This window comes from Canis lupus, chromosome 33 (genome assembly GCF_003254725.2).
Source record: "Canis lupus dingo isolate Sandy chromosome 33, ASM325472v2, whole genome shotgun sequence".
In the NCBI taxonomy this organism is placed as follows: domain Eukaryota; kingdom Metazoa; phylum Chordata; class Mammalia; order Carnivora; family Canidae; genus Canis; species Canis lupus.
In genome coordinates this window covers 14,916,465-14,936,287 of record NC_064275.1, presented here as the reverse complement: position 1 = coordinate 14,936,287, position 19,823 = coordinate 14,916,465, and the positions used below count along the sequence as shown (strand labels likewise).

The 19,823-nt window shown below is 39.6% G+C and overlaps 2 protein-coding genes across 2 annotated transcripts; one reads left to right on the top strand and one right to left on the bottom strand.

The window, feature by feature from the left end:
* Nucleotides 1–690: 690 nt before the first annotated feature.
* LOC118353179 (uncharacterized) lies at nucleotides 691–14,592 on the bottom strand. Its single transcript, XM_049105244.1, has 4 exons — nucleotides 14,589–14,592; nucleotides 14,011–14,513; nucleotides 12,772–12,858; nucleotides 691–2,277 (listed from the first exon to the last, which is right to left on the bottom strand). The coding sequence occupies exons 1-4, from the start codon at nucleotides 14,590–14,592 to the stop codon at nucleotides 2,200–2,202; spliced, it is 672 nt and encodes a 223-aa protein (XP_048961201.1). The 3' UTR covers nucleotides 691–2,199.
* Nucleotides 13,947–18,278, top strand: LOC125754229 (sterile alpha motif domain-containing protein 1-like). Its single transcript, XM_049105245.1, has 2 exons — nucleotides 13,947–14,702; nucleotides 14,989–18,278. Exons 1-2 carry the CDS (start codon nucleotides 14,591–14,593, stop codon nucleotides 15,219–15,221), a joined length of 345 nt encoding a protein of 114 aa, XP_048961202.1. The 5' UTR covers nucleotides 13,947–14,590; the 3' UTR covers nucleotides 15,222–18,278.
* The last annotated feature ends 1,545 nt before the right edge of the window (nucleotides 18,279–19,823 follow it).

Genomic DNA, 19,823 nt, shown 5'->3' with positions numbered 1-19,823 from the left:
CCCTAAGTAATAAGCAGGTCAGCACAAGGCAGGTGCAGCCCAAAATAGAGTCAGTCCTGCTCTGCTTGTCCAGGGGTAGGGGATTTTGTTCATTTCCTGGGTCCCACATTTCCAAGCAATGGAATGAAAATGACACTGCTGACATCATCTGAGCCCCATATCATGCCTGAATCCATTCTGAGAGTCAAATATACTCCTGGACTTCGCAATTTTGTAGATCAATACTTAAGCTTATAGGTGTGGAGAACAAGTTAGTGGTTACTAGAGCCGATGGGTGGGAAAAATGGAGAGTGAACTGTTTTTTGTTTTGTTGTTTCAGTTTAAATACATTGGATTTTTTAAAAAAACAGTAAGTATGCAGAACCTATAGACATTACAGGGTGGAAGATGGTTCTGATCTGGGAGGCTGGGGCTTCTCAGGAGAAGCAAAAAGAAACAAGGGTGGAGAGCATAATGAGATCACTCCTACTAGGCGCAAGACAAACACTGGTGTTGAAGCTTTAATACTGAAAGGTAAAAAAAAGGATGAGTGCCTCAAGCCCCCTTTCAAGGTCCAAAGATGGTGGAATAGAAGACTTATGGAGCAAGGTCTAAAAAAAAAAATGTAACTTATTATTACTGATATTACTGTTATGTGTAAGCTATTTTAAATATATTTCTATCAGTTATAACAAGATAATCTTGATTGACTAAATACAAAGGCTACTGAATTTATTTTAAAAATGAAAATAAACTATATATGAATGTCTATAAAAGAAATAGAATTTCATCCTACCAGGGCCTATCCCAAAGAAGACATGTTGATATTGGGCTTTTAGTCTCTTCTATTCCTGGTCCAGTTATGAGAAAATAGGAGTCATTATCACCATTTATCATGCTGGAACAGAATTTACCTTGCCTCTCTATAAGGTACTTTGTTTTTAACCATTTCTCAGGGAATATTTCCCAGCTCTTAAAATACTGTTTTAAAAAACATTATGGACATAATGAATAAAGGGCCACTTATCTGTATGTAAAGCCCAATAGGCAAGCAAGAGCAACAAATTATATAGAAGACTTACTATGTCTTTGCAACTGACTAGCAAGTGAGTCTTTTCAACATGCTTTGCAGTTTACAAGAAGCCTTGAGGGATGTTTTTTTGACACTTGATTATCTAAATACATAGAGCAGCCATATGAATAAAGAAAACACCTGGTAGGAAGATTCTTTAAGATTCTTTAAAACAGTCATGAATGTTATTTACAGTTTCTATTTGAAATGCCAATTTTCAAAAAACAGGGAGATAAAAAAATAGTATAATGCCAAAATTTAACAACTGTGTAGCAAAACATACAAGGCACATTTTAAGTCCTTGTAGATTATTATTACCCTATATTCTTAAGTAGCAATTGTGTATAACACAGATTAACCAAGTAACTCAGGGAAACAGGAACCTAGACCTAGAGACTTGCCAGTTCCTCTATCCATGTGGCCAATAGTAATGGTATCAGGCTGGTTTCCTTGCACTACTCTGAATGCCCCTGGAGCCCTGACTGTAACGTGAATTGTTCTGTCTGGAACTGTACCACTGACATCCTTAATAAACTATGCACATCAACAGGGCTAGAAGCCTCCTGCTCTGGAGGAAGCTACATGGCTCATACATGACTGGGCACCTTGGGTTTACTTATTAAAGAGGAAGAATTATAAAGATCTCACCTAAATAAGCATTCCTGAGATGCAAAAATCTGCCCTGATTTCAGTAAATGATGTGTTCAAGAACTTCCACAACAGCTTTTTTCATAATATTCTCTAACTGGAAACCACCAAAATATCCATCAGTAGGAGAATGGATACATAAAATGTAATGGTTAACACAAGGGAAGATGACACAGCAATTAAAAAAAAAAAAAAAAGAAAGAAAGAAATGGGCCAAACTAATTGACAATAACCAAACCAGAGTAGTGGCTACAATAAAGAGGCTGAATTTTGACTGAAAAATGGTATAAAGGAAGTTTTGGGATGATGTACATACACAGCATCATGACCTGAGTGGTAATTACTTGGATAAGTGTGTAAAAAGTTTCTTAAGTTGACACCTAAGATTATTGTGCTTTATCCACTTCATTATGTGTATATTAAAAATCAACAGGGCAGCCCGGGTGGCTCAGTGGTTTAGTGCTGCCTTCAGCCCAGGGTGTGATTCTGGAGTCCTGGAATCAAGTCCCGCACTCGGGCTCCCTGCATGGAGCCTGCTTCTCCCTCTGCCTGTGTCTCCTCCGCCTCTCTCTTTCTCTCTGTGTCAAGAAAGAAAAGAAAGGAAAGAAAGAAAAGAAAGGAAAGAAAAATAAATAAATAAATATCAACAATAAAGTCTGGTTTTAAATCTGCAATGAATGAATGAATGAACGAACGAATAAATAAATAAATATCAACAATAAAGCCTGGTTTTAAATCTGCTCTGAATCATTTGTCCATAAGCACAAGGGCTGACCTGACATGCCACAGAGTAGCACAGTGACCTAACAGCGCCATATATCTGAATATATCACCATGTAGACACTCTACTTAAACCCGTTCATCCTGAATATACATTGACCTTTATTATTTTTGAGATGACATATTCTTAATCATACATGAATTATGAAATGATTCAGTTTCAGGAACTTCTAATTTTCCCAGACCTGTCTATGTTCTAAAACTTTTTTGCTATGTAATTAGCAAAATGTATTTGCAAACAAACCAGAAATAATATAAAGTATATGCACTACGTAACCATATCAGCTAGTCATCACATAGGTTTGTGTCACCTCATACAACAAAGGATTATTTTAAAGTGAGGAAAAAATTTTCAATTTTTATAAATGGAAGTCTATTTAAACTCCATTTTTAAAATTTATTATTTATTTTATTTTTATATAATCTATTTTATTTTTAAATTTTTATTTATTTTATTTAAGTTTTATTTAAAATTTATTTTTTATTTATAAAATAATTTTTGTTCATTTATTTATTTAATGCTCATTTATTTATTTATTTTTGCTCATTTCCCCATCCAAGCCAATTCCAAAATTAATTATTTGAAACTATTGAAATATCATGCTTCTAAAAATATCCCTTTTTATAAAACTGTTTTATAGATGTCTCCCTTTTCTTCAATCTGCTCAAAACTATTCCATAGGTCAACAGAAGAAATATGTTAAGTTTTGTTGTGTTTTATTCTTCTCATTAGAGTGTTTGGTAAGGACTAGAAGAACAAAAAGACCAAGAAATCACTCATTATCAGGACCCCAACTCCAAATCAGACTCCACTCATAAAGCTTGCCAATCCTGGGCTTTACTAAAAAATGTTGATTATTAGAGCTTTAGGAGCTTGCAAGTCTTATTAACAACCTCCTTATGCTGACTGAAAACTTGGGAAAATTGCATTCTCTTTCTAGACTGCATTTTAAACAAATTTCTCCCTGGCTGCTCTTCAGAACTAAATGGTTTCTGTGCTTGGAAAATTAAACAAACAACTAAATTCTGGCCTTGCAAAGATCTCTTTCATATTCAGGCTGGTGACATTTCAGCTACTATATGTCACCCACTTCTTGAAACTGTAGAATCTTCCAGACCATCTTTGAAAACAAGAATAGATATATTTTTGTGAAGATGATGTGATGTGCTATCTTGAGCCTGTTCTGCCCTATGCTAGATTAAAGCACACCTATCCAAGATTTCATGATGACTTGATGTGCATTAAAATTTCACTCAGAAAAAAAAAAAAAATTTCACTCAGAACACTATAATTTTGACTCTCTTTTAAGGAAAGAATTGAATCTTTAATACATTTACTCTGTTTAAGGGCCAAAACATTATTATTTATTGACAATGAAAATAATATGCAATTATGACAGTGCTAGAACATCAGAAGTGCCTGTTACATTCTCACTGATTGACTAACATGTAAATGATCTGTGTGACTCCTTCAGGATAATATACAGATTGGGTAGTTCAGGAAATACACTACTAATTCAAGAAAGAAAAGATCAGTGCCTAGGGGCGCATGGGTTGCTTAGTATTTGCCTTCGGCTGAGGTAGTGACCCCAGGGTCCTGGGATTGAGCCCCATATCGTCCTAGTCGTTGGGCTCTCTGCTCCGTGGGAAGCCTGCTTCTTCCTCTCCCTGTCCCTCTGCCCTTCTGCCTGCTTAAGCTCTGTCTCACTCCCTCTCAAAGGGATGAATAAAGTCTTTTTTTAAAAAATAAATAAATAAAAGATCAGTGCCTAAATGTCCAGTTCTATTATTTTGTCTATTCTTCTTTGGACTGGCTGAGAGGATATGTAACTCAGATTTAACTGATCCTCAGTTGTGTATACCTGACCTTCCATAACACAAATGGAGTAGAAGTGACACATGTTTACAACAGAAAAGATAAGTCCACATCTAACCCCCAAAATCAACACAAAGAAAGCTTTCCAGCACAAAAGTGAGTGTTGTTCAAGTTTCTATACAAAGGAAACAAAAAGGGACTGGTCCTAGCCCTGTAGAGAATCACAATACACTGGTTTCTGGAATCTAAACTACTGAAGGATAAGGTGATCGTAATATACAATGTTCAAAGGCAAATGTGCACTGAGTTGAAGGTGAGTGAATAGGTAAATAAAGTGGATAGGGAGAGTGATATCAGGGGGGTTTGTTTATATACCCTGATGTAGGGAAGAAGTTGTGGAGTCTTTTTAATGTTGTTTTGTATGTTTTTAGTTATGTTTATTATGTTTAATCTCAGTTTCATCCTTGTATGCTACCAATTTTCAAGAAGGGATCTTTTTCCAAAAAGAAAGCTCATCAACTCAGTATTATTAATTTATCTGCACTTGATATATCATCTGTAGCATATTATACTAATTAATTATTCTTTTCAATGTCAAAGTAACATATACTGGCCAAGGTCTTGGTGACTTAAGTACTAATACCCTTTGGGTTAAGACTTGCCTATAAGAACAACATCATTATTTCTGCTTATACTGCTCAGCCCCAAATTGGGAAAGGATATAGAAAAATTCTCTAAACACTGGCTTCCTGAAATTGAGTAAATTTCATAAAATCCTATGTGATTATTCTAACATTTGAATAGGCAGCTACATAGACATTTCTGATTGACTCACTGACACTTACTCTTTACCAGTATTAAATCAGTTGTGATGCATAAGGAAAACAGAAGCCAACCTACGAATAATGCATCTGAAGGGTTTCATAAAGAATTAGGGGCTGAGAGGACCTGAAGAGGTATTTTTCCAAAGAAAACATACAAACACATGAAAAGATGCTCAACATCATTCATCATCAGGTAAATGCAAATCAAAGGCACAATGAAATATCACCTTACACAGGTCAGAATGGCTAGAATCAAAAAGACAAGAAATAACAAGCGTAGGCAAGATTGTAGAGAAAGGGGAACTCATGTGCAATGTAGGTGGGAATGTAAATTGGTGCAACTATCATTGAGAACAGTATGGAAGTTTCTCAAAAAATTAAAAACAAAAATACTATACAATCCAGTAATTCCACCATTGGATATTTACCCAAAGAAAACAGAAACTCTAATTCAAAAAGATACATATGCACCCTTATGTTCACTGCAGCACTGTTTACAATTGCCAAGATACAGAAGCAACCAAAGTGTCCACTGATAGATGAATGAATAAAGATGTGGTGTGTGGTGTGTGTGTGTGTGTGCGCGCGCGTGTATAGTATATATATTTTGTATATATATACAATATTACTGAGTCATAAAAAAAGATGAGATCTTGCCATTTGTAACAACATAGATGGACCTTGAGGGTATTATACTAAGCGAAAGAAGTCAGAGAAAGACAAATATACCATAAATTTAAATTACAATTTGGAATCTAAAACAACAAATGAACAAACAAACAGAAAACAGACCCATAAATCCAAAGAATAAACTGGTGCCTGCCAGAGGGGAGGGCAGTCAGTGGGATTAGTGAAATGGGTGAAGAGGAGTGGGAGATATAGGCTTCCAAAGCTATTGAATGAATAAGTCACAGGGTTCAAAGGCACAGCACAGGGAATCCAGGCAATGGTATTGTAATAGTGCTGTATGGTGAGAGATGGTAGCTACACTTGCGGTGAGCACAGCATTACATATAAAGTTGTCAAATCGCTATGTTGTACACCTGAAACTAATGTAACATTGTGTGTCAACTATACTTAAATTTAAAAAAATTAATTAGGGGCCTATACTTTTCTTAGAGGAGAGGTCAGGGAAGCTTTTACCACAAGTTAAGGGAACTGTCCCTGAAGGTTAGGGAAGTCTCTTCTATAGTACTAAAATTGTTGATTAAAGATCTTGCCTGAAAGATGCTGTAATTCCCCAGTATCTCTGAGCATTCTATGAACTAATTCAGACTGAATCCACTTAGCTAGTGGTTCTCAAGAGCTCACCTGTGACTGCACATCTGCTTGTACTATGCCCAGGGAATACTGATTTCCTCTTCTTTCCCATGTTCCTTTCATGAGCAAGCTCAAATTTGGGATTACACAGGGAAAGGGATACTGGGAAACATAGTTCCCAGCCTCTCTGCTGAAATCCAGATGAGGCTTTAGACATAAGTGTCTAAAGTGTCACCAGATACCCAATAAGCTACAGATGATCCAGTGTGAGTTCCCTCAAATTATGCATCACTTTCTAAAATATGCTCATGATAAGGTGTTATTACCTTAAAAGGATATCTGTGTTCCATTTAAAAGGAAGGGGAATTCTGAAGGGAAAAAAAGTATGAGAAGCAGCATATTTTAAACTTAACTTGGGAATTAACAATGAACAATAGCATAGAAAAAGTACTAAAAAAAATGGAGGAGAGCATATTTGAATTGTTCTAATCCAACATTTCTACACTTACTGGATCAAAGAGTCCTTTTTCTTTTCATGTAGCACTTATTAACACGGTTCCATAGTGTGCTTTTATGTAAGCCCTATTCCAGCAGATGTTCCCAGCATCCTTTAATATTATTAATCAAACTTATGGTTAAATAAAGCATATTGACTAATACATTTATTTCTTCTCCTTCCTGACATGCTCCTGAAATCACAGTATTGGGATTTTTAAGGCATAAGCCCCCAAAACTAAAGGAACTAAAAGAAAAAAAAGACATCAGAGATGACAGATCTCAGCAGTTTTGAAATTTGGATAATAGATGTAAAATTAGTAACTAGGAAATATAATTTATGATATTTAGCAGTCAGCATGACCTGGGTACAGCCAATCAGAGGAAAAACCAAGAGAGTTTAGATCTAGATTTTGGGAACTCCCTGCTAGGCTAGATATTAATAGTTCCATTGATAGATGATGTAGAGTCAGGAGCTCCAGGTAGATAATTTGGGGCCATGGGAGGCTGGGGATATTTAGCAGGTTGAGGGATGAAACCATCAATTGACATAGAAGTACTTCCTGGGTTTAACAGCTGGTAAACCATTCCAGGAACAAAGTGTTCTAACTAGACAGAGATGATAAAAGCTTTAAACTCTGTATGTAGGGTATCCCTGGGTGGCTCAGCAGCTAAGCACCTGCCTTCAGCCCAAGGCATGATCCTGGAGTCCCAGGATTGAGTCCCACATCGGGCTCCCTGCATGGAGCCTGCTTCTCCCTCTGCCGACATCTCTGCCCCCACCCCCCGTGTGTGTGTGTGTGTGTGTGTGTGTGTCTCTCATGAATAAATAAAATCTTAAAAAAATAATTAAAAATAAACTCTATATGTGTAAAATACAGTCTAAACCTGGTCACAGGGTTACTGCGACCTGCCAAGAGGTTCTACTGACTCTAGAAGAAAATTCTGTAGCACATATGCCATTTGCTTTGTAAGCTAAAAAATGCTATAAACATATTAGTTATTATTTCCTACTATGACTGCCAGTATGGTGCTTGCATCTAAAATTAAGAAATTATTGGAAATTTGGGGACCCTTTTTCCATTTCCCCCCAAAGAATGTATATACCAGAAGTGTTTACTGCTCACAAACAAGAATAAAAATATATTTAAAACAAGGATATATGCCCTGATTCCCCAAATGTATTCTGAGTAAACAAAGCAACCCCAAAACCTTCAGTCTTTTCCAGAAGACTTTTGTCTTCTGCAATTATCTTTCCCCAAATATCATTAGCTGCTCCCTCAATGACACCACCCCTCCCACATACACACACACCTACCATTTTTGATTCTTCTGACCATTGCAATAAATGTGTACTGGCTCATTCATGCCTCAGTGATTTTTGAAGGACTGCCCACAAGCTAAAGACTATTTTGCAGGAGTAGGAAGGGAAATCTTTGTTTTTGTTGCCTTCCTCCTGAGCCTTATTTTTTTTTTCTTTTTCAAAAGATGCCACTTTACCCAGGATTCTTGACCTTACTCTGAAAAATTACAACAAAAATTATAGTAACATTGTGTTTAACTAAAGTTTGTTAAGGCTGAATACATTTCCTTGGTAATGATTTACAATAATTTAAGGACATTATTAGACTTTTTAGCTTCTTGTAGAATGACAACATGAAAGTTTAAATTATTTATTTATTTATTTATTTTGTTTATTTTATGATAGTCACAGAGAGGGAGAGAGAGAGGCAGAGACACAGGCAGAAGGAGAAGTAGGCTCCATGCACCGGGAGCCCAATGTGGGATTCAATCCCGGGTCTCCAGGATCGCGCCCTGGGCCAAAGGCAGGCGCCAAACCGCTGTGCCACCCAGGGATCCCCTAACATGAAAGTTTAAATGAACTGTTGCTCCAAAGCGAAATTAATTTACGATACTCTAGACTTATCATACTGATTTAATCTCAATAGTTCTGGAAATGCTTTTCACTAAACACAATGGCTTTCTCTTTTTTCTGACCTCTTAAATGTTATCCATCCTTCATGAACACATTCCAATTCTATTTTATTGGTGAAAGTTTTCTAATCTATGGCCACACTGACCTCTCAGTATCTTGCCATCTTATAGTGCTTATTTCTACAGCACATATTTCACCTTATAACTAAAAATGATCCTGACCTAATGTCTATACTTTCATCATCATAGACCAGTTCTCCTACAAGATTGAGAGCCTTTTGAGAGAGACTGTGTTTTGTCAAGAATTATTTATTGAGCATATCTGTCAGGATTCAACCAAAGTAGAACCATTAGCACATATATTTATTGTAAGGGATTGCCTAGTACTACCTTCCTGGCTAAGCAAGCACAAAGTCCACAGGAAGGGAGTCAAGCAGGAAAGGGAAAGGAGAACAGGAAGTCAGGGAAAGGAGAACAGGAAGTCAGGAAGAGAAGATGACAAGCAAGCAGTCTGGAATCCACAAGCACAAACAGAAGCTTTCTGTTCACAGGTGGTAGGAAGGAAGGAAGATCCAGAAAGAAGAGCATTACAGAGGCAGATGCTGTATGAAGTCCTAACTCCAGGGAAATCCTAAGTCCTCTTTAAGAGGCTCTGCCACTGATTAAATTAGGCTCGCCCAGAGTATTCTTTTTTATTATAAAGAGACCTTAGATTATTAGAGAACTTAATCACATCTGCAAAATCCCTTCAGAGCAGCACCTAGATCAGTGTTTCATTGACTGGAAGAAGTTATGTGTATGTTCCAAAAGGACTCCTGTCTTCCTACTCTCAGGAGAGAATATCCTTGGTAATCTGCCCTACCAGACACATACTCAATAAAGAATTCTGGGGACTATAGATGTCAAGCCAAGTTTATATCAAAAAGTCATCATATACAGCATGTAGTGCAAAGGACAAAGATGACATGACTGCCACCCTTAAAAGAGATTAAGCCTGATGTAAACAAAGTATTTCCTATTTCCCCCAAAACACCTCTCTCTGCTACATACAAAATAGGCACACAATAAATACTTGATGAAATAATTAGTGACCTTGTTAATTTCCACCCAATTTGATTATTATTGATCTGAACACTAGACAGATTTGATACGTACACTGTTTTGTCTAAATAAAATGATCCGATGGGAAGCAAGAGCTGAGTTAATGGCAGCACTGTTTTCTTCTCACTTTTTTCTGTTAAGAAAAACACTCTAAATGGTTATTTTTGAAAACAGCCCAAAAATGCTGTTCTTATGTTTAATTTATTATGTTTAATGGAAGCAGGCTATTTCAAATTCACAGTATAAGCCATCAATAAGAATTATCAAAATAACTGAAGAAACAGCAATAACCCATACTTTGAGGTTAACAAGATGATTCATCCAATCATTCAATAAATATTTATCAAGTACCTTCTGTGTGCTATCATGGTTCCATGGGCTGGAGATGCAGTTAAGGACAAAACAAAATTTATGCACACATAGAGCATGTGTTATGTAGGAGGTGACAGAAAATAAACATGTGAACAGTTTAATATAGAAAAATATAAATCTGGGGGGATTCCAATAACTTTAAGCCTAAAATTTTTCATGACCCTTATTAAAAGAAAAAAGTAAAACCACAAAAGGCAATAAATATAAAATTAGATATACATGCTAATACTTATTTAGAATAGGAAAATAAATTATTAATCTTACAAAACTGGTAATGAAAAACATCACAAAGTTCAGGAAAAATGCCATAAACTTTTTATTAGTTACCTTCCTGACACATTCTATAATTCATGTTTTACTACATTTTTTTGACTACAACTTTAATGACTATAAAAATTATTTTGTATTATTTGGTAATATTTTCTATATAAAAAGGTGCTAATTCAGGGTTTCCTCTGGAATAGTTTATCAAAATTTGTGAGTTTTTTTCATTATTATTGGTGATTTAGACACATCCTTTTCAGTTTCACAATTTCACAATAATTTCATTATTGATAGTCATGTAAATTTTTACAGTGTAAGTTTTTACGTTAAAACACAGAGAATAAAATTCTATTTTATAGAATTCTAATAAAAAAAAAAAAAAAGACAAAATCTTCAGGGTGCCTGGGTGGCTCGGACAGTTGGGCCAGATACTTTGGCTCACGTCATGCTCCAAGGTCCTGAGATCGAAGCCTACATCGGGCTCCAGGCTCACTGGGAAGTCTACCTATCCCTCTCCCTCCTCCTCTGCCTGCCCCACGCCCAACTTATGCTGGTTCTCTCAGATAAAATCTTTTAAAAAGACAGTTTTCATTATCTAATTGTTATATGATGTACAATTAAGTATACTCCTAATAGGACAGCATTTCTGTTTTTATTAGGAATCAATGGTAATCACATTCTCCAATTATAACTTTATACATCTGGTGATTAAAATAGCTTTCCATAGATCAGCTTCTGGTGTTCCACACTTCAACCACTGTTTGTTCCCCACAACCCTCATAACTCCTGCACCAGGCACTGTAGGACACAGTGAAATTGCTACATGTCATCTGGCCTTGCTCTTCTACTCCACAAATGTCAACTGTATCCCTGACTGGCCTTCCCCTTAGCTGGACCTCCAACAATGCCTGCGGCCACTTCTAATGCTACTTGTTATAAAGGAAAATGTCATACATGACTGTGGTGAACAAAAACTTACTTTTATAATTTTTACAAAAATATAGGGATGGGGCACCTGGGTGGCTCATTCAGTTAACTGTCTGATTCTTGATCTCAGCTCAGCTCTTGATCTCAGGGTTGTGAGTTCAAGCCCCATATTGGGCTCCACACTGGGCGTGGAGCCTACTTAAATATATAAATTATTCTCGGCCAAATGAGAGGCACAGGATAACGAGGGCCAAGGTTACTAGGACAGTTTGGCAGGGAACTTAACAGTTATTTCTCTGAAATTTTTGTTGACTTATGCTGTCATGTCCCCAGTTTCTTCCCTGATTACTGCTAGTCTTACTGATCTTTGTGATATACTCACTAATGGTGCAGTTGACTTCAGTAAGGCTACAGATTCTATAGACTGTGGGACACTAAGTCAAGTCAGTCTCAAATCCAGAACTTGATGTCATTATTACCTTTGAACAGAGTAATATATTTGAAATATCAAGTCATGTTTTTCTTCTATTTTGTTTTCCCCCCAACTCAGCCCTAGTCCCATCCTCCTACACAAGGACTAAGCAGAACTACTATGTGGTGTGAGAATATGGCAAAGTTAAGCAAAATTTTAAAAATTCACTCCCCAGCCTTTTCGGAAGCCTTAGGTCCTCAGAAGAACTGGTGAAATCAGAAAAATAATAACAAATGAAGAATTCTGCTTCTAGCCTTTAGACAGAAAGATTCCTCCATTTAAGAAAAAAAAAAAAAAGAAAGCTGAAGATATAAGGATCAGACAGGAAGGCTAATGGGGTGGGGAAGGGTGGCAAAGAGCCCTCATTTCTGGGTTGTGTGCTCTTTCTAGACAAACCTCTGGATCCCAGAGAGAAAGGATGTCCAAAGAATCTAGTCAGATGGGTCTCAGCACTATGGTGAACTTCAGTGTCCCAACACAGCATGGGATTCCATAGTACCAGACACAAGACTGAAGGGGTCACCAAGATAGGAAAAAGAGATGTGTTACGAAAAGACCTATAAAGATTAAGAATTAGATAGGAAGATGTACATAAAGGTACACTTTTGTGAGGACAAAGGACACAAGAATCCATCCCGCTGAAAAGGAGCACAGGTGATTACTATTAAAATGACTGGGATTACATTTCTTCCACCCTGTAAAATGGCAGACTAAAGATAGATATCAAATCAAAGTGTAAAATAAATAAGAACTAGAATCATAAAAATTATAGACAATTAAAGGAAGAAGAATTACAAATGTGTATACACACACACACCTTACATACCTGAATTGTGTCCTGAAGAGCATATCTTGCATACCTGGTTATCAGAAGCCAAGCGATTCTATAATCGGCATTCCAAAAATGGCTTCCCTAAGAAAGATCAAAGACGAATTTATTAGCTTAAAACTACATATGTTCTCAAGGTAATTTAATATAATTCTCAGTAAATCATAGGTAAGTTTTCTTTCATGATAAAGATATCAGTATGAATACATTCTGGGTCCAGGGTCAGGGTGTCTCAAAATCCTGGGATAGAGATCGAGGGGTGCTCTCCACTTCCTGGGAGTCCGCTTCTCCCTCTCTCTCTCTCTGCCCTTCCTGCTCACATGTTCTCTTCTTTCTCTCTCAAATGAATAAATAAAATCTTCAAAAAAAAAAAAAAGGGGGGGGGGAAATCCCTGGGTGGTGCAGTGATTCAGCCCCTGCCTTTGGCCCAGGGCGCGATCCTGGAGACCCGGGATCGAGTCCCACGTCGGGCTCCCGGTGCATGGAGCCTGCTTCTCCCTCTGCCTGTGTCTCTGCCCCTCTCTCTCTCTCTCTCTCTCTGTGTGTGTGACTATCATAAATAAATAAAAAATTAAAAAAAAGATTAAAAAAAAGAATATATTCTGGGTCTATATCTGATGGTATTTATATTCATACTTTGGGAAAAAGTGTGTAAGTATTATTCTATAAGAGCTACATCTTCCATTACAAACACCTAGCCATTAAAACTGTCATTAGCAATCTACTTTTTTTTTAAATTACATAGTAAGAATCTTCACATTAATTTTAAATAAATTAGCTCTACTCTGGATTAAATATGACTTTTTATGAGGCCCATATTATTCTTAGTCCTCAAACTTGCATAAATTTCATAGATTAGAACATCAATTTTAAATTGGCACATACGGTTAGGCCGCTAACTGAATGTGTCTAATTTGACTGGTAATTGCAGGCATATATTGTTCATTTTTCCAGAATTATACTCAATTCACCTAAATTACAATTTCAAGCCAGTTGGATGTGCGGATTATACCCTCGGGCTCATCTAGCAACCGGTCCCTCCCCAGGGCCTCACTTAGCCGAGATTCGCTGAGGGGAAATTTATACACGTGTAAACTGAGCCGAGAGACGTACACCGCCCGTGGCCCCCCCAGGGGCCCTCTGTGAAGTCACCTCGAGTCAGGAGAGGAGGTGGCCGACCCCCGTCCGCGCACCAGGGACACGTGGGCGCCCACCTGCCCGAGGCCACGCACTCACCTGGGGCAGCGACGAGCTGCGGCGCCACATCCCGCACACAGACGAACCCCAACGAGCTGCTGACACGCGGCCAAAGCGCACAGACTCAGAAACGTGGCGCCTCAAGTAAGGACCAGGGCTGAGGCGCACCACAAGGCGCGCCTGCGCCAGCGACGCCCGCACCTGCGCTCTGAGGCCAGGTTCACCAGGAGGCGCCAAGGACGCCTGCGCGTGCGCTCTGAGTCCAGCTCCAAGAGGCGCCAGCGACGCCCGCGCGTGCGCTCTGAGCGCAGCTCCACCAGGAGGCGCCAATGACGCCCACGCATGCGCTGAGTACAGCTCACAAGAGGCGCCTGCGACGCCCACGCATGGTGAGTCCAGCTCCACTAGGAAGCGCCGGCAACGCCCGCACGTACGCTCAGAATCCAGCCCAGCAAGAGGCGCCAGCGACGCCCACGCATGCGCTCCGAGTCCAGCTCCACCAGCAGGCGCCAGCGACGCCCACGCATGCGCTCTGAGTCCAGCTCATCAAGAGGCACCAGCGACGCCCACGCATGCGCTCTGAGTCCAGCTCACCAAGAGGCACCAGCGACGCCCACGCATGCGCTCTGAGTCCAGCTCACCAAGAGGCACCAGCGACGCCCACGCATGCGCTCCGAGTCCAGCTCCACCAGGAGGCGCCAGCGACGCCCGCGCGTGCGCTCTGAGTCCGGGTTCACCCAGAGGCACCAGCGACGCCTGCACGTGCCCTCTGAGTCCAGCTCCACCAGGAGGCCCCAGCGACGCCCACGCATGCGCTCTGAGTCCAGCTCACCAAGAGGCACCAGCGATGCCCACGCATGCGCTCCGAGTCCAGCTCCACCAGCAGGCGCCAGCGACGCCCACGCATGCGCTCTGAGTCCAGCTCGCCAAGAGGCACCAGCGACGCCCACGCATGCGCTCTGAGTCCAGCTCCACCAGGAGGCGCCAGCGACGCCCGCACGTGCGCTCTGAGTCCAGGTTCACCCAGAGGCACCAGCGACGCCTGCACGTGCCCTGTGAGTCCAGCGCCACCAGGAGGCCCCAGCGACGCCCGCGCGTGCGCTCTGAGTGCGGCTCCACCAGGAGGCGCCAGCGACGACCGCGCGTGCGCTCTGAGCCCAGGTTCAGCAGCAGGTGCCAGTGATGCCCGCACGTGCTCTGAGTCCAGCTCCATCAAGAGATTGCGGCGGACTGGCACCAAGATTTCATAGCCTGAAGGCCTCCTCCTCGTCTGTCCCACGCTCCCTCCGAGGGCGAGCTAGCAGAATTATTCTTAAACATAACAATAATTACGATGAAAATGCACACTTCTGTGCTAGCTGGTCCCAATATGGAATTTCCCTGTATGACCCATCCTTAGAAACATCAGCTCCTAAGATGTCAATGCACATGGTATTTCCAACCAAAATTGTTAAATTGAAGCAACGATACTCAAGAATACAGTATTTAAAAAAAAATCCAGTTTGGAATAGTTCCAGTATCAGTTTGTAGTTACCTACAGCCCTAAAATTATTTAAATCTTGTTTTTTTTTTAATTTTTATTTATTTATGATAGTCACAGAGAGAGAGAGAGGCAGAGACACAGGCAGAGGGAGAAGCAGGCTCCATGCACCGGGAGCCCGACGTGGGATTCGATCCCGCGTCTCCAGGATCGCGCCCTGGGCCAAAGGCAGGCGCTAAACCGCTGCGCCACCCAGGGATCCCCTAAAATTATTTAAAATACAGTCATAGAATGAGAATTGGGAGTTAGAAAGGCAGCTCACTACGTAAAAATTCCATGGGCCGTTCCTTTCTTTGTTCCGTTTTATTGTCTCTTTTCATGTGGCCTCTATAGCCACCTGGCTGCCTCAGGGTTAACTGTTCTTTGAATAAGGATGGAGAAATGTTCACCTCCAGCAGCTGACCCCGAAATAGATGCACTAGCGAAGGATCTGAGGCGTAGAGAACTGGGCCATTTGCCCCTAGCAAATAGGTTTTGTAATCATTCAAATTTGAATCAGGGCTGGGGAGAGGCAATAAGGGTGGAGTCGAAGGTTTGGAAGTTGAGGGTTGGAGGTTCCAGCTCTTACACAAGCTGTAATTGCAAAGTTAAGTCCCATTATCACTTTCAGAGACCAACAAAGGACAGAAAGTAAATGTGACCTAACCCACTAAACACCCCCAGAGGGTCAAGTGTGAATATTTTGTGAAATTTCCATTCTCAAAAATTTCATGTTGACATATAGAAACAAAATGGATGCAAAGCAAGATAAGCATTTCCTTTTAGCATAGTAATGATTAAAAGAAACTACCTGACAGTCTGCCATCCCAAAGAGTGCACAAAATATGTCTGCAAAGCAACTGACCAGTCGATATAACTCTCATTCGTCTAGTCATTCAACAAATATTTTTAACATCGGCTGCCTAGACACATGACAAACTAGAAAGATACTCTTCTCTAATTTTCATGAAATCTATAGGGTAGTATGTGTGTCACTGAACTAATATTGATCAAATGACTACAATATGCCAGACCTGTTCTACATCTGGCAACGAACACATCTCCTTACTTGGGGATGGCTCACATTCTAAGGAGAGAAGCAATAAATAAACAACTAATATTTAAAGTATTGACAAATCCAATTGGAAAAAACAACAAAGGAGTGATCAGAGTATTTTTAGTTCATGTCTAAGTGAACCCTGTTTAGGATTTTATGATTTGGTGGTTTAGGATAGACTCCTCTATGGTAGTGATGTTTCAGCATAACTCTGAATAAAATATGGAAATGAGTCATGGGAGTACATAAGGAAGAAACATTTTAAGCAGAGAGAGTTGGAAATGTGCTTGCATGTTTAAGGAATATCAAAAGTGACAAATTTATTGAGCACAAAGTTTATTGAACTCTGACTACATGCCAAGAACCAAAGACCCAAAATAAGGAAAATCATGTCCTAGCCCTCAAGGGGAAGAAATATCCCTCAAGGATTTAAGTAGAAACAGATACAAACACCCACCCTAACTCCAGGTAGTTGACATAATTGTCTTGGAAAATCTCTGATAAAGTTAATATATGGAATAATTATCATTAAAGGGTACAAAAAACTAGAATCAGCACAATCAGCCAGTACTAAGGGAATGCCATGACCATTAGAGGCAAAAGTATTCCCAGATATAAATGTCATTAGGGAAAGTGATACAGGATAGCTAGGTTCTTATCTCATGCAGTCGAGGAATGACTCGAGGACAACAGAGTGAGCAAAGCGACAGAAGTTTATTAAGCAAAGGTAGAGTGAAAGCTCTCAGAAGTGAGAGGGGTCTCGACAGGGTTGCCACTGAGGGCTTTTAGTGGCAAGTCTTTTATTGAGAACCTAGCCAGGGAGCCATGGCCTGGAGATTCTTGTGCAGTCTTGGTTTGAGCAGGGACTATTGATAACAACTTAATGATAATGACTTATTTCTTTGTGGTCTGGTGAGTTTCTGTGATTACTTAGTAACCATCAAATGGAGATACTCCCTAACATTTTGGAGCTAGAGAGCCAGGTTTTGTTTTGTTTTGTTGTTGTTGTTGTTATTGTTTTCTTTTTCTGTTGCCCTGTTTCCTTGGGATGGGTAGAAGCCTGACTCTGGGCCTTTCCCTATCTTTCCCTGCCTAGCCCCATCAGCCCCTAACTCATTTCATCAAGAGTAAAGAGGTATGGGTACGGGAGAAGAACATATGCATTTTTAGTAGACATAATGAGGGATGCCTGAGTGGCTAAGTGGTTGAGCATCTTCCTTCAGCCCAGGGTGTGATCCTGGAGTCCTGAGATCAAGACCCACGTCGGGCTCCCTGGATGGAGCCTGCTTCTCTCTCTGCCTATGTCTCTGCCTCTCTCTCTCTCTCTCTCTCTCTTTCTTTCTGTGTCTCTCATGAATAAATGAATAAAATTTAAAAAAAGACATGACTAAAATGATTTTTTAAAAAGATTTATTTATTCATGAGAGACACGGACTGAGAGAGGCAGAGACATAGGCAGAGGGGAAGCTGGCTCCTCGCAGGGAGCCTGATTCAAGACTCAATCCCGGATCCCAGAATCAGGACCTGAGCTGAAGGCAGGCACCCTACCGCTGAGACACCCAGGTGTCCCTAAAAATGATTTTTCAGTCATTCTGTCTTTAACAGAGGCAAAGTTACTTAAAATGGTGTCATGTAAATACAAGTGCTCTGCTGGCTAAAAATCACACCAAATGTTTATGTATATTAGTATTTATATAGTCCGGGACACCTGGGTGGCTCAGCGGTTGGGAGTCTGCCTTTGGCTCAGGGAGTGATCCTGGAGTCCTGGGATCAAGTCCTGCATCAGGTTTCCTGCATGGAGCCTGTTTCTCCCTCTATGTCTCTGTCTCCCTCTCTCTGTGTCTCTAGTGAATAAATAAATAAAATCTTTAAATATATATATATATGTATATATATATATATATATAGAGAGAGAGAGAGAGAGAGAGAGAGAGAGAGATGTCCTCAATGTGCAGCGTAGGACTGTTAAAGCAAATAAGAACATTTAAAATAATCTCTTCCCAGGTTTTGTTTTAAACAACCCAAATCATATAGCTTTATGCTAAAAATACACCACTCTGGGCTTTCTAAATAATTTTATTAGAAATTCTTCTATTGCTGTATTAACTAAGTAATCTATCACCTTCTAAGAAAAAGGAAGGTTTTTGAAGGTTGTCATAAATAATCTATTACCAGGGGTGCCTCTGTGGCTCACTCGGTTAAGTGTCTGCCTTTGGCTCAGGTCATGATCTCAGGGTCCTGGGATAATGTCCTGTGTCCTAAATCAGACTCCTTGCTCAGTGGGGAGTCTGCTTCTCCCTCTCCTTCTGCACCCCCCCCCCGCTTGTGCCCCTCCTCAAATAAATAAATAACATCTTAAAATAAATAATCCATTACCTCATCAAGGGGAATATCTTTGCTAAATGCATGTAAAAATATGCATGTCAAAAGGCATGACATTCATGGGGACTGGCCTCGCTGAGGCTATCTCCTTTATTTCCGAAATATCCCAAATATCTCAGGCAGGGTTTTGTGCAAGGGCAGTAAAAATGAGGAGAGGAGAAAAAATGGATTCCAAATTTTCTATGAAAATTATTTCATCAGTTTTAAAAATTAAACCATAAATAATTTATAATATCCTTAGATTTTTGTTTTCTTTGTCAGTTTGGATAGATTAAAGTTCCATATGGCTGAGATTTATTGTAATTAATAGAAGTATATTCTAAAAGAGTCATTTCTGAAGAAGAGTCGACACCCTTTAAGAATTGTAACTACAAAAAAAAAAAAAAAGGAAGAGAAAGAAAAACCCCTACTAGGTAGGTTAAGAATTTAATTAAACTACAACAAACCAAGGGCAAGAATTGCAAATTCATATTTTCTAAAATTCAGAGATTTAAACCTAGGTACACTTTTAAATTACTACTGGCTTATTGTCCCAATCATAAGAAATTCATCCACTCCCTAGGCCTCTATTTATATACTTAAGCCAAAGTAGAACAAATCAGAATAAGGTGTTTAAGTACCTACTACGTGCCAAATCCTGTTTGAGATACTCCACGTACTTTCCACATCTTAGAGGCTTATAACAAAATAGCCTCAAAAAGATGATTTTTGACAAACTTGTTCCTCTGCTGTTCTAGGTTGAGCTGCTCTCAGAAATAATATCCAAGGAAAGGGAATAAACCAGAAACACCATGACCCTAATCATCTACTCTCATATCTTGCAATTGCAAGTAAATAGACTGTTAGGGCAAATTCAATTTCTTCCTTGCAGTCAAAAGCCCTACAGCCAAGAAT

Coding starts and splice junctions, on each gene's coding strand:
- LOC125754229 (XM_049105245.1), top strand. CDS start 14,591: ATGCGCTCTGAGTCCAGCTCACCAAGAGGCACCAGCGACGCCCACGCA. Junction 14,703..14,988: donor CGCGTGCGCTCTGAGTCCGG/GTTCACCCAGAG, acceptor CTCTGAGTCCAG/GTTCACCCAGAGGCACCAGC.
- LOC118353179 (XM_049105244.1), bottom strand. Junction 12,859..14,010: donor GCAGCTCGTCGCTGCCCCAG/GTGAGTGCGTGG, acceptor GATCTTTCTTAG/GGAAGCCATTTTTGGAATGC. Junction 2,278..12,771: donor CTCTTCAGGACACAATTCAG/GTATGTAAGGTG, acceptor TTCTTGACACAG/AGAGAAAGAGAGAGGCGGAG.